Below are 18,302 nucleotides of genomic sequence, written 5' to 3'. Positions count from 1 at the left end.
TCTGGGCAGAAACGTTTAGCTTTCCAGGCTCAAAGTTCTTTTTTTTGTTAAAAAGCAATGATAGAAATGCTTTTCTCTCGCTCAGTGTAAGTATGGAGGAAAACAAAGACACTGGGTGTTATAAATCAAAAGGGCAAACCCAGAAGTGACTCAGGAACAGTTACAATCTCATATATTTGTCTAGTCAAAACTAGTAAAGGCGCATAAGGAGAAGAAGGAAAAGGGTGTCAGGCAGAAGCTGGGAAAGAAGGTTGAGGAAGTCAGTTGACTGGCCCAATTAGGAAGCGAGCTGGAGATATGCAACTGTCGATCCATAGCCACGTAAGGGCTGTGCTCCATCTTTGCAATTCTGATGCAACAACCATTACTCTGCTGGCCAGGGAAGGATGAGTCGCAAACGTTCAGTCTTATGACTAAGTTTACGAAATCTGCACGCTTAGTAAACCAAAATAAGGGGAAAAACATTCCCAGCAGGGAGAGCTGCCCACTAGGACTGGTGCCCAGAAGCACCCCAGGAACCAATAATTACCCTCTTTCCACAAGGAATGTATCACGCCAAATTTTGGCCTTCTTGTTTGTTCGAAACCTGAAAGCAAAATAATAATATTTACTGTTGGCACTTGGACATTTTTTCCAAACGGGTCTGTGCTAACAGTGTATTTAAAGCAACACCTCTCACTTCCCGCAGACCAGGACGCCAGGACTGCACCCCCAGTAATACGCTATTCACAAACAGCCAGGAAAGTCTCAGCTCTGGGTGACCCTTGGGTGCAAGGGGCATTTTGCCTCTACTTCTGCCAGCTGCTGCCCAGCTCTGGGAGCCGACGTGCTCGGGGCTGGCTCAGGGGAAGAAAACTGACGCACCTGTTACCTGGCTTTTCCTGGTCCAGGAGTTTGAGGACAGACTTGCCGTCTATGTCAGGAGGTGCGTCGAGCCCAGCAATGTCCAGGATGGTAGGGGCCAGGTCAATGTTTAGAACAATCTGTGGTACTCTGCAAAGGGACAGATGGTCACGCCCCAGACCCAGCACCAGTGGAGGGTGCCACCAGGGCTGTTTTCTCCATCCCAGGGCTCCCTGGCCTTCACTGCTTCTCAGCCTCTCATCTGGTCCCCAAGGGATGGTGGCTGCATCTGGGAGGTGCCTGAGCGGTCAGCAACCAGGGCCGAGAGAAGGATGAACTGGGCGTCACAGGGCTGGAGAGATGCCTGCACCCCTGAACTCTGGCCACGCTGCCAGACAAGCTGTGGCCTGATATTTGGCTTTTGTAACCTGTGTATTTTCTTCTGAAACCCGATAGTCCACCACTCCTCTGTTGAACTAGGACTTCGAAATCGACCTTCTGAAAAAGGACACAAGGTTTTTATACTTGAATCCAATCCATGCTACCTAGTCTTGCAAACATAAAGCCTTCTCACTCTAGATCTGACACTTCCCCAGGGGTCTCCAATGATCTGGAGAGACATGACAACATTCTCCAAAGAAGTCCTTCTTACTGCCATCCCCTCCTCCCCAGGATGCAGTGGAATGCGGCAGCGGATAAGACTCATAGGTGAGACTCAGAATATCTGGGATCTGGGCCCCAAGGCTGCCACCTCCACGATCGGGGACTCTGAGATAGGCACGTATCCTGTCTGTGGAGAGTCTTCATTGTGAAATCAGGGGTCCAGGCTGGATGGTCTTTAAGGATCATTCCAGCTTTTGAATTCTACTTGCACTCTTTTCTTTCACTCTTTCCATCATTGTTTCATGTACACAAAACATTTTTTTAATGATTAAAAACACATTTATTTAAGTGGTTGAGTTGCCTCCATTTGAATATTGCCTATTGCTTCCATAATAATATCAGAAGTTTTTCACAGATGCTTTTGAATGGCCAGCACCTGCTATAGATCTACTAACAGTTACACAAAACATTCTGATCATCGGTAGGGCATATGAAACCCATTTTACGATGGGAATATCTAGATACAAAGTGATGCAGAGAATTGCTTAAGGTGACAGAAATGGAATTCTAGTCCTTCAGGTTTCTTTACTTAAAATTTCTTTAAACTTTATTCTTTAAATTTAATTTTCTTTAAAAAATTCTTTAGTAATAATTAAAAAATAAAAAACAAGAGGAAGGACTGCTTATTTTTGGTAGAATTTTTTTTTTTTTTTTCTTTTTTCTGTACGCGGGCCTCTCACCGTTGTGGCCTCTCCCGTTGCGGAGCACAGGCTCCGGACGTGCAGGCGCAGCGGCCACGGCTCACGGGCCCAGCCGCTCCACGGCACGTGGGATCTTCCCAGACCGGGGCACGAACCCGCGTCCCCCGCATCGGCAGGCGGACTCTCAACCACTGCGCCACCAGGGAAGCCCAGGACTGGTTATTTTTTTAAAAAGATTCAAAGAAGGTAAGGATGATGTTCCTAAAGATCACATTCTGTGTCTGTGTGCACAGCCTCGTGCATTCTGGTAAATTTGAGAGAATTAATCACTGATACAGTTATTTTTCCTTTCTCTTGAAAGAGTATACTTTAGTTAATTTAACATGTGGCAGAGGTGGGGGAGGGGTTGAGCAGGGAGGAGGTTTTTGTCTCCTAAATTACCGACCTACATGCACCCTTTTTGTTTGGATGAAAGGAAACCAGAGCCTGAGATTGGTAATTGAATTATCTCAGACGTACATGAGCTATGACAGCTGAATGCTGGAAACAGAGAAATACGTACATCGATCCTGGCTCTACACTTGGACCACGAATAAAGAAAGGCACACGGATATCAAAGTCATATGGCATGGATTTCCCCTTGACCAGTCCAAACTGCCCGATATGGTAACCGTGGTCAGCAGTGTAGATGATGTAAGTGTTCTCCAGCTCCCCCGTTTCCACAAGCATATTATACAGCTGAAACACAGCACAGACACCAGTCAGAAGCAATTGTGATGGCATAAGATGACAACAGTGCTGCCATGATTTCACCCAAAACTTTTTTCCATTATTTTTAGAAGAGTTGCTTTAATAAGGGCAACAAACATGTACATTACCCACATTTTCCAGTTGCCTGCACTCCTGGAGGGAAAAAGTCCAATAACACAGTTGATTTTGTATACTAGGTAACTTTCGTGAGTCTGGTACTTTCTGTTTAAAGGTTTTGTTTGCCTATTTGGAAAAAAAACACCCCACGAAACAACCTCCACCACCAAACTTTAAGGTTTTACTTTGAAAAATGCATTTAAAAGCAAATTTGAGTATCATCACTCATATCTAGCTATCAAGGGTTAAAAACAGGCTACTTCTGAGCCTGATCCAGCTAGATCCAGCCTTCAGGCATGTCTTGTTTGGCTTATGTTTTAAAATTCAGGAAATTTCAAATAAAATTTTTGTATCTCTGGCTTCTTTTAGAAGCCAGAGGACTTGACACTGGATCCACATTCTTACACGTCAAAAATTAGTTGAAGGAGCCTGATCCAGCTCCTTGCTTTAGATGGGGGCACTTAATTTCAAGTTCGCCACAAGCCCCGCCATTCCCTATTGCCTCATACTGGATCTGATTTAGCTATTTACATTATTTGCTTAATTCTGGAAGGTATTTGTGGCTATAGCCCTTGATTTATGATGTCTTGATTTGCATCTCCTCTTTGCTACTGGCTCCACAAGAACCAAGCACGGAGAGGTAATAGAAAGGGGACGAGATAAGGGAGCAATGATAAATTAACTGAATACACACACACACACTCTCTCTCTTAAAATGAAAAACAACAACAACTACAAAAACAGGATTGGCAAGAATGGGTCTACATAAGGGGAGCTGGACCAAAACCTGTCACTGAGGCAAGTTCGTGTGCTTACCCTTTCCACAGAATCATCCACTGACATCAAAGTCTGAAGCCGTTTGCGATGTAGAACGTTTGTAAATTCCATGTGGATGGGCAGCATGGGTCCCGTGTACTGCATTATCCAGTGTTTGTCCATATTTGGTGCATAGTTATAACTAGGAGTTCTGCAAATATCCAGAAAGGAGTCTTACTATATACGCTTTCTAGCCATTTAGAGACATATCTCAAGTTAAAGGCTGTGAAATAACAATTTAGGAAAGATAATTTAGACACTGCTAAAGTATCTTTTTCTCCCATACATCTCTGTGTTTATATAGAGATCTGAAGTCTGCACCACCCCAAAGAGCACAAGTCCTCTGAAGGTATATGGATTCAAACTTATAAGACCAACACTGGCAGCTAAAAATCTAATTAGTGCAAGTTCCTTTGGGTCCTTTGACTAAAATGTGTCAAAACAAATCAACGTGATTGTGGTCACGTTACAAATCTACAGATAAAACTCGGTAATGTAGAAGGGAATGTTCTTATGGTGATATTAACTCGAAAAATTGTATTGCTAATTAGGCTATGAAATATAGTCACTAATATGTTAGGTGCAATAATGAGGATCAAAATTTCAATACATTTTCTTCTCTTGAATTTACTAGGGTATTTTATGGATTACTTACATATCTAGTCTCTATGAATTTTTCTCATTCCTAACCTTGTATACAGATACCATTAATTTAATTGGATTTGCTGGAATTATAACCAAGTCTGTGGCAATATACATGCTTACCAATAGAGCTATTCATTATAGACAAATCAATATAGGTGCAGGGCATAATTTTTTGTTAACTATAGGGAAGTGGGTTCTGTTGTTCTAGGACAGGTGGTTCAAGCCTACATTTAATCTATTGCAGAGATCCAAGAGGTGTCCATACTTTCCTTTGGGGCCGCACAAAGCACGTCACCTTCTCTTTGAAGTGTTCCCCAACTCCCTGGACCATTAGATGCTGCTACCTCACACTCCCAAAGAACATATCTATGCTAGAACAATTCTCACAGTGAGAAATGTCTGTTTTTCATTTGACCTCTCCGCCAGACTATAATGTACTTGAACCTTTTCCTTAGCCAATAAGCATATAAGCGTTGTTTAATATTAAAAACTTAGCGAGTATTTACCACATGTCAGGTATCATGCTAAGTGTTTTATTCACATCGACTCATTTAATTAGCTCAGCTCTTCTGGGATATAGGTGTATCATTCCTACTTTACAGCTGAGAAAACGAAGGCTTAGCAAAGATAAATAACTTTCTCAGGTTAATAAAATGATCGGGTAATAGAACCAGGACTTGGTTCCAAAGCCCATTCGCTTTAACAAAATGAAAATAAAGTAGAATGAGGAGGGGGTTTCCTGCATCTGAGATTACTCTTCATATGAACCACAACTGTGCAAATAGCCAGTCTCACAGAATAAGCAACGGTCTATGTTGATCGAGAAATCTGATTACCAGTCTCTGTTCTGGGGAGGATCCGATCAGCGAAAGATGGTGGATAATGACGACTGAAGGAGACCCTGTGGCATCATTTATTATAAAACTAGAGAAACAATCAGTCGCCGTGAGCCTGGTGAGTCCAGGAGCCTCGACCGTGTTCCAGTGGTTCTGTCACGGAGGGAATTTCGCATGGGGGAACTTGCAAGTTTCTGAGATGCATGATTGTACACAGGGGTGTTTCCATGAACACAAGGCTCTATAAATGCCACCTGTGACTATACATTTTCTTCTGCCAGTGGATTCGCAGCACCTCTCTCTTAATATTTGAAAATGCTGTTTTGGTACCATTGGTCTCCCCGGTGCAAAAAGTTACCCTGATGATCTGTAAGGGTGCGGGCTAACCAGCAGAAATGCCACAGCTCAAATGCCAATGTAACACTGAACGCAGGGGACGCTGTCCCTACAAGTGTGCAAGTTACACTCAGAAGTGCAAGTTAACTCCCCTTTAAAGAGACAGATATGTAGGGTGGGAAAAGCACTTGCAGCTCGATTTGCTCACCTGTAAATGGGGATAAGAGCATCTCTAATAAAAAGTTGTTTTGAGGAACAACAAATCTGTCTATCTATCTATCTATCTATCTATCTATCTATCTATCTATCTATCTATCTATTATCTATCTCTATCCCCTCTATCTATACTTATCTATCTATCTATCTATCTATCTATCTATCTATCTATCTATCTATCTATCTATCTATCACTTTAAAGTGCCCAGAGCAGAAGAGGTACCTGAGTTTCCTACATGAGCCAATAAAAAAATGCATTCTATATAAGGGTATGGGTTGGAAAAAATCTCATGGCATTAAAAAACAAACGTTCAGATAACACTTGCCATCCTTTGTAAGAGAAACTTTCAACGTTAACTTTCGTCTCCTTACCAAGTAGACACCTCATGAACCGAATGGTCCCAGTTTGGGCCCGAAAGCGTTCTTCGTATCTAAAATTGCACCATGGGCCAAATCTGACTCTTGGATCTCAGGGGCCTGGGCAGTAGGAAGGGACTTAAGCCCATGTTTCTTTCTTTTTTTTTTTTTTTTGTGGTATGCGGGCCTCTCACTGCTGTGGCCTCTCCCGTTGCGGAGCACAGGCTCCGGACGCGCAGGCCCAGCGGCCATGGCTCACGGGCCTAGCCGCTCCGCGGCACGTGGGATCCTCCCGGACCAGGGCACGAACCCGTGACCCCTGCATCAGCAGGCGGATTCTCAACCACTGCGCCACCAGGGAAGCCCAGCCCATGTTTCTTATTACTCATGCAGCGTGTCGCCTTACAAGCAGGATTAGATTAAGAGACAGAAGAGGAGGTGGAGAGAGGGGGGCTTCTAAATCTGGGGAGAAAGAGACTTTCATCCATGGGGGTGGTGTGAGGTCAGAGAAATAGAGCAAGCCGGTCACGAAAGGTCCCCCACCACTTACTGATACGTGCCCTGAAAAACAATACGGCTATAAAAGATTACACGGGGTTTCTTCACAATACCTGATCAGCTCCTCTTACTACCTTTGATGTTGGTTTGCCTTAATTTTAAAATAAATCTAGTTGACTTTTTTTAAACCACAAAAACTCAACACAAATAAAAATTACAACAGAGAACCCAAAGGCAGGCTCACAGCGGGCCAATCATGTCCTCCACCGTTTACCTTCAAGTGCTTGGCAGGCTTCCATCCACCTCGCTTTGAGGAACAGGGAAGGTTGCAGCAAATTACAAGCCTCAAATTGGACTCCCGGATTTACAGAATGACATATGTTCAATCTGGCTTATATTAAAAGGGAGAGTTCAGGTCCGCTGTCAAAGCTGTCCTTCCCCCATCTCCCGTTTTTCTTAATTTCTGGATGTGGGAGATGAGCCCCCTGTGCTCTGGGGATGAGATCCCAGGTGGGATCTCAGAAGGGGGGGAGGGGGGATAAGCATTTGCCATTTAAAGGAAGACAGGCTGCCACTGCTTCGCACAGAACAGCAGCTGTTCAGGGACCTGCAGGTGGAAGGTTGGGCGTCGCTGGAACTGACAGCGTTGTGTTGAAAAGTGATCTTTTGTCAAAGACCTGTGGTTGCCTCCTGCTGGGGTTTGCCAAATTCCTGGAAGATGCAGCCTTCTTCTCCCCAGGGTAACGAAGGCTTGCCGCCCTAAGAATTGACTTACAATTATTCAGACAGAGCCTGGAGCTGTTGGCTGGCACACGAGCCACAGAGAAGCAAGTAACTGTTTTAGGGAACAGTGGAAAAACCACATATCCAATTGTTCCAGAATGTTTTGGAATCAGACCTGAATTCTCATCCCAGTCCTGTTACTTACTAGTGTGTGATCTAGAGCAACTTTTTTCTCTAGGCCTCTGTTTCCTCATCTCTATAAGGGGAGCAAGGATTTCAAAGAGTTCTTGTGAGACTTCGAAGAGGTGTCAGTGACTCCAGAGGACAAATGCTGTGACCACATCACACCCACACTTACAGGTAGCTGGGAGAGAGCTTATCGCATCACAGCTCACCTGCTTGCTGTGGCAGCCCGGAGAAGGCAGGACATCTTACTCCCACTTTACAAATGAGATAGTAAAACGTATGGAGGTGGCCCCGAAAGAACATGCTGGGACCCCTGCTCCCTCCATGATGTCACACTGAACTGCCGTCCCCAACAAGCACCTCAAAATCCCCATCATTAAAAGCACTGATCCATACATTTCTCTCTATAAAAAGTAAGTCCTGAAATCATTAGCCTTCATCCTCGTTTAAAATATTAGCTGCGGGCTTCCCTCGTGGTGCAGTGGTTAAGAATCTGCCTGCCAATGCAGGGGACACGGGTTCGAGCCCTGGTCCGGGAAGATCCCACGTGCCACGGAGCAACTAAGCCCACGCGCCACAACTACTGAGCCTGTGCTCTAGAGCCCGCGAGCTGCAACTACTGAGCCCGTGTACTACAACTACTGAAGCCCACACGCCTAGAGCCCGAGCTCCACAACAAGAGAAGCCACCGCAATGAGAAGCCCGCGCACCGCAGTGAAGAGTAGCCCCCGCTCGCCGCAACTAGAGAAAGCCCGCGGGCAGCAACGAAGACCCAGTGCAGCCAAAAATAAATAAATAAAAAATAAATTTTAAAAAAAGTATTAGCTGCTTCTGTTTCCCATTCAGACGCCTCTCACCAGCTGCTGTGTGTCTACGTTTGTTGCAAATACAGAATCAAGTCTGACCCTCCAGGGCACACTGAAGGCATCCTCAAAAAGGTAGATAACACTGGCTGTTTTGCTTGAAAACGGAGAGGACAAAGGACCAACTTGTCATTTTTGAGTTTCTGGTGCTTTCTTTTAAAAAAAAAAACCTCAAAAAATGAAAATCTGTCAGAGTTACAGTCACATGTGCCTGGTCTGTTGTTTGTTCAGATACATGATTGGCCCAGAACTGTGCTCTCCAGACCTCCTAACTTTCAGCAAGGCACCTGTAACCCTCAACAGATTATTCCAATACTTAAAAACGTGAGCTTTGCCCAGCAAGGCTTCCCCGCACATTGCTTTTCTCTAGTCATTGTTTGTCTGGAGTTATTACGAGCTCGCAGACTGCTCCGACTACTGGCCTTGTACGTTCAACCTTTGCCATCAATGCCAATTCTCCCCGGGGTTTGGTTTTCCTGCTAGTATTGCTTATTGACATAACAGGGATAAGAATTCTGAAAATCAATCATGTCCTCTTTCTATTTGATGGGTAGTTGTTTAGGGAGAATAATTCTTACTAGCACAGAAATAGTTTCAAGAAATGCACATGTCAAATATTAAACCCATTTGCGGGAAAGTGCAAAGAACTTAGCAGTTCATTTGTACCACTGATGTTCTGTGCTGTCACTCCAGAGAAAATAAACATATTTCGAGCATTTTGTATTTGAACATGTGTTTTCTTCATTTGCTATTTAGTCTCATACAACAACAAAAATTCTAACTCTTAATATCCTTATTGGTAGAAGGATCATCACTAACTGAAAATAGGTCTTGATTCCCAGAATAAGTTAGTTGTACAAATTTAAGATGCACACACTCAAAGCATTAAATTGGAAATTCCAGACTTAATCTCCCAGGCCACACCATCTCAGCTTTCACTAAAATGAAACTTATTTAATTTAATTGACTTCTTGGAGAGCTTCCCCATGTGAGTTCAAATGTCTCTAGGTGGGTAATATTTGAACACATGCAGGATAATACCAAATGATCTTGATTATAGATACATCATAAAACTTTAAAATAAAAAGGCATATCATATCATAAAACTGATTTAAAGAGTCTTCCAATGATGCCGTGAACTCCAATTCTAACTGGGCAAAGACACACATAGGGAACTCTTCTCCCACTAATTGTGACTGCAATGGGTACTGAACAAGGCCGGTGTAGTGGAAAGATCTAGGGTCCAAGAGAGTCGAGTCCGGGCTCCAGTTTTGTCCCTATCTACTTATGGTACCTGGGCAAAGCTAGTTGGTGGGGTTAATATGTTTACTCATTTGCTAAACAAAAAGGTATTGTACAACTAGAGCAAGAGGAGCTGTGCTCACCAGACAACGAGAGGTAGAGATGGACCGCTGGGTCCCGCCTTTGGGAAAGAGCGACCATGCCTAGCAGCGGGGCACCATTCACGTGATACTGAGTGTGAATACGGCCCCCTGGACTTGTGCGATTGCACTTAGGGGATCTGGGTAAACAGCCAGTGCGATGGGATATGTAGTAAACAGAGAGAGAAGAGAGTGGGAATATAGGAAAGGGAGCAATGAATTCTGCCCCAATCACAAATGTTTATGGAGGATTTAAAACTCTCTCATCTTCGAAAGCATATCCTTTTATGTATCTGTGGAAGACATGAGGGAGAACGTGCAAATTCTTTTTAAGGCAAGACATTTCCTTCCAACTTTAGGTAACCAAGGTGTTTCAAAAACCGTTCTGAGGCTTACGCAGACGTCGTTTTCCCTTTGACAAGCCATGTCCACCCCAAACTCCACCGTCAGAACAATTCCTGCAACTTAGTGGATGTGGATTGTTCTACTGAAATTTTAGATTTCACATGAACCTCTGTGTGTGTGTGCGCGTGTGTGTACAGTCATACACATTTCCAGGGACGGAAAGAAAGAACTGTTGAATTGGAAAAAAAAATGTTTACATTCATAGATGCACAGTTGGTAGGAAAGTATTCAGGGAGTCTGAGCTCCTCCTAGAATCATCGGGAAGATAAATGGACTCTCCCTTCTCATAAAGGCTTTTGTCCACAGGCGCATATTATCACATCACTGAGGCCAGGAGAGAAAAGCGATGCCAAGTGAGGATGAGGCTATAGCATTACTGTGAGGATACGGGGGAGAGAATTTGCTGGGAAGTGCAGTAGGGTCGCAGCCATAGTAAAGGGCTCTATGGTAACGGGATTATAGGTATTATCATGACGGAGGCTCCCTCAGAACTCTCAGAGGCCAGGAGTGGCTGAGCCACTGTCTGATCAAACAGTGTCTTCCGTCCGTCTGTAATCTGTTCTCATGCTTAGCTGGCTGGCATAACCTCTAGCCTCACTATTGGACTGGCTTCCTTCCTTTGTCGGAACGGCGAACACCATGGAAACCTGATACATTCGCTGCAGGCGGAGGGGGTCAGATAGCTCTAACGCAAGGCGGATGAAAGGCATCTGGATAATGCTTGACCACCAAGGAAGGTGACCTCGAGGAAAGCGTTCACATGGCTTGCAGCCCCCGCCGAAAGGGGAGAGCCTGCAGCTTCTCGTTCTGTTTTCCTAGGGCCCGCCGAATATCTCTGCAAAGCGCTTAACTTCTCCCGTCCCTTTGCTTGAATGCCTTGCCCTTGTTCTCGCTAAGGAAACCAGCCATTCAGGAGCTCCGGGCACCACAATGGAAAGCTTGTCTTCAATTTGTCTCACCCCTTTTGTGTGCGGACTGAACTGTGAACCTGGGCAGTCACTCACAATGACAAGAGACACACACGGACTCTCTCCAGCCCTTTCCTCCAGCAGCAGCCGGGGAGACTTTTACAACAAAGATGCCCCGAATTCAAGGCTTCTAAAGTCTGCAGGAGACACAGCGGATCTCCCCATTCTAGGTGCACAAAGCCCCAAGCTCAGCAGCAAACCGAAGCTGAATCGCTCAACCCACTGTGTGAATTTTCTTTTTCTACGGCTAAGAGTGGTCTCCAAACTGGCACTTGCCTATAGCACGTTTTGCACCTGGCAAAGATAACACAGCCCGGGCTGGTGCTTCTCCTGTCTGTGATTTTAGAATAGCCAGGTGTGAGAGCCTCATCAATGTGGGTCTTAGCTAGTCGACAGACCTGTCAAGTCACGACGGACAAGTATCAACTCGTCCTTTCTCTAGCTGCTTTCCCAGAACAGTTAAGTTGAACCAAACGAAGCAGCACTTTTTGTAGGTCAAGAAAGATCCAAAGAACCAAAAAAAAAAGAACAGATTTTTATGGTTTGTCTTAACAGAAAGGATCAATGAGAATTAGCATCTGTGAAGTGGCTTCTGTGTCCCAGGCCCAAGGTGGGGCCTCTTTGAACTGTCATTCATGACACGGCGCCAAGGTGCTAGTTATTACCCCCATTTTACAGGTGAGACAATGCAGGTTCTGAGAGCTTAAAGAAACGGCCCACGGTCTCAGTGAGGAGAGCTGAGACAGGAACCCACGCTTGTTTGGCTCCAAGGCCTGAGAACTTTTCACTCTGCCATGTGCAGATTTCACTTTATAGAATCACTACTCAGGCACACAGGTGGTTCATTTGAATTAAAAAGGAATAATGGAAACTTTGCAGGGGAAAATGATCAAGTCACATATGATGTCATTCTACCTTTACTAAATGGCCTCCAGGGACTCTCTGCTTATAGTTACATACAAATTACACAAATTCTCAATATTCTGTGAATTTCTCTTTCTAGCTTTACCCCTTACTGCTTTCCTAGGTCACATCTTAGATGGCCTCATTTACATGGCGACTACTTTTCCACGCCATATTCTCCTCCTGAAATATCTACCCAATCTCTGCGTATCAGCTGCAGAAATTTTGCCTATCCTTTGCAGCCCATTTTGAATGCCTCCTGGGCCCTGAAGTTTTCCTGGTTCCTCTAAAAGATGTGCGCGCTTCCTCCTCCCAACTTCCACAGCCCCTGGGATCCCTGCTCTAGTACTTACTTCTGGGCCTGCTGCTGATAAGGCTATCTGGACACTACCCCCTAGAGCAGGGGACCAGGACAAACTTATCTGTAAAGAATTATACAGTAAATAGTTTATGTACTGTAGGCCATACGGTATCTGCGGCAACTATGCAACTCCACTGTTGTATTGCAAAAGCAGCCATAGACAATACCTAACTGTATGAGCATGGCTGTGTTTCAATAAAACTTTATTTATAAAAACTGGTGGCAAGTTGGATTTGGCCCCTCTGTGCCAACCTCTGTCCTAGTTCATTGGGTCTCCAGGGTTAGCAATTGTGTCTTCCTTGTGCCTATATCCCCACTATGTTGTACAACGGCACAGGTGGTGCTCCATAAATATTCGTGGAACTAATAGAATTTTAAATTGCTGTTATCAGAGATGCTTTTTTTTTTTTTTTTAAATAGCTATTGTGGAGGCCCCAAGAACTCTGCAGATTCCTCTGGTCCTGCTCTGCTGTCTGTGCATGCTGCTGAGCTGTCAGAACCTCTTGACCTGTGGCTGATTTTCCTGTAGGCTCAGGACCTTGCCCTGAAGCTTCAAAGGCAGGCTGACTTCTAAGGAGCCATAAAACACATTTTGTCAACCCCTTGTCCTCAAACTCGGGAAAACATCAGTGAAGTTTACAGTTGTGGAAAATCACCTTAGGCTGAGATTCTGCTAAGGCAACAAAGGGAGAGATTTCTGACTCAAAAGAAAAGAGAAAGGTGGGTCCCAGGGCATGGAAGAAGCCTGCAAAACCCTTTTTTCTCTCACTGAACCAGCTGGTTACTAAATGTGCAAGTGATTGGTAATGGAGAGCCACTCACCACTCATGGGCTTCATTCATGAATTTAGTTGCATAGTTATATGTAGGGTAGGTTTTCAGAGGCTTGTATATCCATCCACAGGGTTGATTCCAAAGCACAAAGGCTCATCCAGACCAGATGCTGGGGCAACCTTCTTTGTCGACAATATTTTATGCATCAAAACACTTTCACCCTCCAAGTTCCTGGGCATGTTCAGTAGGGCACCCACCCTGGCTTCATACGTATTGTCAGTTCTCGTCTTTCTTTCTGTCTAAGTCACTTGATACGATAGAGAGGATCTAAGTACCACTGACCAGGAGCCAGCAGTTTATTAGTTATAATAAGATTAAAAAATAAGAATAAAAAGAAAAAGGTTTCCAGGGATATGTCTTGACCAGCAACTAGAATGCCTTCTGTAGTTACTTACCTCTTTTCGTAAGGAAGTACATTTAATCTATGTATATATATATATTTTTTCTGTCTGGGATTATAGCTAGAAAATCAGTGTGGATGAAAAGGGATGATATTTAAGCACAAACAGATGAAGAATGTATTCCGGAGGTTTAGTGATGAAGGAAACACATCAGTACCCTGTTGTCTACCTCTCTGGTGGTCAAACTTTCAGCAGACACAGAGCCAGCTGCTCTGCGGAGAAGACTGTGCATTATTGCAATGGATAAGAAGAAAGTGTGAGGACAGAGCGAAAATGAAAATCACGTCCTTTGCTGCCTAAGCATCGACTTTGGCTACTGAGAATGATCAGCACATTACAGCTCTCTGCTCCCTGTCCTGTCCCTGTATGCCATCAGCCCTCTCCCCTGTGCCTCCCCACCCCCTCCTCTTAAAAAGAAACATCAGGTTATTTGAAAGCCATGACCTGAGAAGGCCTCTCCGGCAAGCCCACTCCAGCTGCCTCTGTAGCAATGCTAATTGCACATCTGCGGCAAAGCTGCAACAGTCCATGCCCAGGAAATCCACCCAGGTTGTTATAACCAGACCAGGGGTTGCCACCCAGCTGCTCTGAGAAACACACTGCTTGATCATTATTATTATTAGATCACGTTTGTGAACATTATTTAAGACAACTGAAGGAAACCCTTGATCAGAATCGCCCCCCATTCACCCCGTGTGCCTCTCTTTCTTTTCGTTTCGCCGCTTACAAATGTTGATGTGATTCCTAATCAAAGCACCTCGACAAGCCCTTGAGCTCAGGGTCTTCCTGTTCCGCGGTCTCGGGGGCAGAAGCCGGTGTTTCTGTCTCGTGGAGATGCCGCGTGGAAGGAAACGGGGTGCAGGGGAGGAGCGAGATGAGGAGCAAAGGAGGGGCCCGCGTTCAGCAGGTCCCGGAGCTGAGGTTATTACTCACATGTGTTGGGAAGCATTGGGGTACAGTTTTGAAAACTGTGGGGCTGAGTCCTCGGGGCCGTGGGGTGCCGCGTGGCTGATCACCATCAAAACGGGCCTATGGGGATACATTCTCTTAGACATTTTGAAGTAATTAATGCTCTCGTTAGTGATTAAGTCTGTGAAGTAGTCCTGAAACATACATTTGACACAAAACAAAAATTACAAAAGGTGACATTCATCAGATCACATTTGAATACTGCGTTCCCTCAGAAGCAACTCACTGAACGAGGAGGTAAGATCTTAAGCAGTAAGGGAAACTACTTCCCAAGGGAGCAAAGCATCTTCCGGAGAGACAGGAAATCAGCTGCCAGTTACCTTCTAGGTTTGCTAAAGTGGTAACGTGCACAAACCTTTTTTTTTTTGAAAATAATGTGCAATTTAGGAATTAGCAAAGAAAAAAAAGGGTCAAGTCCCATTTGCCCAAGATAATGGTCAGATCTGGCAACACAAGTGCTCCAGCCCATGAAACACCGGATACATATTTCATTCTCAGGTTTCGCTGATGTAATTCTTTGACAAAAAAAAAAAATTTAATTACTTCAAGGGCAGGAAACATCCACGCCCGCTACAAATTCACAGTTGCAGAACACACACACACACACAGACACACACAGGCATACACACACATGCATAAATGCACAAACAAAAGAAAAGATCTTTTCCTTAAATTAAAAATTCACCTGTGAGAACTGCATAATAAATGCGAATGAAAGTCGTGGCCCAAATCTGGGTGCACAGGGAAAAGTGGCAACATTTGATCAGTTAATTTATTTGAAACACTCAGTATGGGCAGCAGTTGATTTCCTGCAGATTACACTGTTAATTGCACAACTAAAATTACCCAGCTGTTGGGATTAGAGCCTGACTTGCTAATAAAATGACTTAAACTGGCAGTCCAAGGGGCTGATGCAATGCAGTAAGGAGAAGAGGGGGAAGAAATGGAATAAAAAAGAAAAAATGGAAACTTAAAAAACGCCTGCTTCCTCTAAGTGTGTTATCACTGGCCTGGAACTCCAGGATAAAGTTTATTCAGAAAGTGTCTAAGCAATGTGCACCGTCAGAGGCCTCCAGGCATGACTAATCACATGCAGATTCAAGGACCAGAACAGCTGCAAAAGCAGTGCCCAAGCGACCAAATCTGTGTCACATGTCATTGTTAGGACAAGTCCACAGGCTAACACCTTCATCCATGGGAGTGTCTGTTTCATTCCTTTCCTCCCTAAAAAAAGATACACATTCTTTTTGACACAGTTGTCTTTGACACTTAATCAGCTGTGATGGCGGGCAAGTTACGCTGATTTAGTCTTTGGAAGGAATCTTGATTACTTTGCTCTCCTTCGGACAACAGGGAAAGAAAGGTTAATAGCTTGCACAGAAGCATGACAAGGCATCCCCACAGATAAAAAATGAGCAGTGACAATTAGTGCACTTGGTAGGACAACGCTCAAATCTGCCTCCAAGGTCCCTGCCAGCTCTCCACTTTGATGAGTTTGGAAACCTATTAGCAATGTTTGTGAATTGCTAATACGCATTCATTTGCATGCGCTGTTTTCTGAAGGGTATGAAAGAGTGAGACAGACACCCTCACCCCAAGTCCCCTGTGCTCAAATCAGGCCATGTGGACAGGCAACAACGTGCCAAAGTTAGATCAAGTCTCCTCTTCCTGACTTCTACCAATAGCTGTTTCATAGTGACCTGTGCTAGATAGAGCAGATTCTCGGCGTCTTTTAGATAAATGAGGAAGAGATGGATATGGCTAGGAGGGAAGAAGGCATTTTAGGCTAATTAGCAGGCTAAATTCAAAGATATTTTCTTTTCCCCTCCACTCTTGCGATCTGGAAATAGTTTTATTTTAAGTTGGCAATCACAAAACCTGTGTGACTTTTACAAAGTCTACTCTGGAATCCATTTGTTAGAGAACCATGGGACATGTCCATTTGATTTTCTATGACCTGATTTGGAAATCCTAGGATTGAACTGTGGGGCATGTCCATTTCAGTTTCTATGAACTGATTTGGAAATCCTAGGATTGACAGCCTTACAGACTTTTGTGGACTCTAGCTGCCATGGGGCAGGTGTCCTTGTCAATATCAAAGTGTGATCAGACAGGAGTAAAAGCAAGCTCAACTTTCGATTATTGCACTTGTCTGCTGTTATTCTTACATCTATATTGGAAGCCACAGACAGAATATACTTTCACCCCAGTGAAAAGCAAAACAGCATGAGATGAACATATGATTATGTGGATAAGTCCTCTAGAGGAGGAAAAAACCAAAAATTATCCCGAGACAGAGTGGAGTCATCTATGATTTTTCTGATAATACTTTCATCAAAGGCTGATTGCCTTTCATCGTAATGGGGGGGAAAAAATCACTATTCAAAGTCAGTGCTCCTTGAGAGCCTTTTTCTTGCCTGGAGTTTAAAATTACCTTAAAATTTCTCATTCTAATACTGTGAGAATGTAGAAAGCCAATCTAGTGTACGGGCTAACACACTGAAAATGGCTTTCCCCCATTATGCACAAAGTAAATTGATGCAGTGTAAAAGTGCCTGAAAATTACCTTCGCATAATCAAATCCATGCTTTTCTTTGATGCCGTTGCGACAAACAGTGTAATTATAGAAACGAGAATTCTTGATTAATCCAAGCCATTCTCGCCACCCAGGAGGGATGTAGCTGCCATTATATTCATTGAGGTATTTTCCAAAAAAGGCTGCAATGGGAAAAAAGGATTATTTTCTCATATGAAATGATTAAGCATAACTAAATGCATCAACATGAAATTATGACTTGAAAAAAAGGCAGTGAAACAAAAGTTAACCTGGTAACAGTGGATGCCAGAATAACATTCATGTAATACTTTGATCATTTAGCAAGGTGACACATACGCATTTTCCTTTTGAATAAAATAAAAGTAGTGCCCAAGTACATGGATATAGTTCGGTAAAATCGCCATCATGATCATGATACTCCGAGTGCAAGTGATAAAAGCAGAACGTACCTTTTTGTTAAGTTGATATAACAATCAGAGAAGTAGCCAGTATGAAATTTGGAATACTGAAAGTTGTCTTTGTGATAAAATAAGTTTTCTAACTGTTTGAGAGCTGCGAATTACAAAAACGCTATTGAAAAACTTGTCTTTGTTTTTGCCTATCAGGACAGTACATGTTTTCCCAGCCAAGGAACCGCAGTAAACTCCGTTTATATGAGACGTGGTCAGGGGTTTTATGTCACATGTATTTTATGTCATCGGTGTTTGCATTGTGTGTATTTTGCAAATGTGTTTATCAAAAATCCTAGCAACATGGAGTTACAACCTAGACGACTAATGTTCATAGAATTATAGTAAAATAGAGGTATATGTGCCACAAAAACTCCACTGCTCGTTGAAAAGGCCACTGGAAGGACTTCACATTTGTAACTCTGGCACGGTCACACCCAAGAAAGGCCACTATGCAACGGTGGGCTCGGAGCTCTGGGATCTGTCCCTCTTTCCTGATTACTTGACACCCCTCATGGGGGCGCACGGTCTCCTGACGGGCTTTCCTATGCAGGCTCCAGGGTCTTTCCATTCTCACCGCCAGC

The 18,302-nt window shown here is 43.9% G+C and overlaps 1 protein-coding gene across 8 annotated transcripts in view; it reads right to left on the bottom strand.

Moving 5' to 3' along the window:
- Positions 1–18,302, bottom strand: part of SULF1 (sulfatase 1) — a 156,442-nt gene that overhangs the window by 34,879 nt on the left and 103,261 nt on the right. For 6 of the 8 annotated variants that reach the window (XM_067018040.1, XM_067018043.1, XM_059042697.2 and 3 more), the window contains exons 6-11: positions 17,279–17,430; positions 14,677–14,846; positions 3,831–3,981; positions 2,710–2,885; positions 865–993; positions 530–586 (exon numbers count right to left, since the gene is read on the bottom strand). In XM_067018040.1, coding sequence (XP_066874141.1) covers positions 530–586; positions 865–993; positions 2,710–2,885; positions 3,831–3,981; positions 14,677–14,846; positions 17,279–17,430 — 835 coding nt within the window. The remainder of the gene's footprint in view (positions 1–529; positions 587–864; positions 994–2,709; positions 2,886–3,830; positions 3,982–14,676; positions 14,847–17,278; positions 17,431–18,302) is intronic. The other 2 variants (XM_067018045.1, XM_067018044.1) reach the window with 1 other exon arrangement.

This window comes from Kogia breviceps, chromosome 17, assembly GCF_026419965.1.
Source record: "Kogia breviceps isolate mKogBre1 chromosome 17, mKogBre1 haplotype 1, whole genome shotgun sequence".
Taxonomy (NCBI): Eukaryota; Metazoa; Chordata; class Mammalia; order Artiodactyla; family Physeteridae; genus Kogia; species Kogia breviceps.
This window is presented reverse-complemented; position numbering and strand designations above follow the sequence as displayed.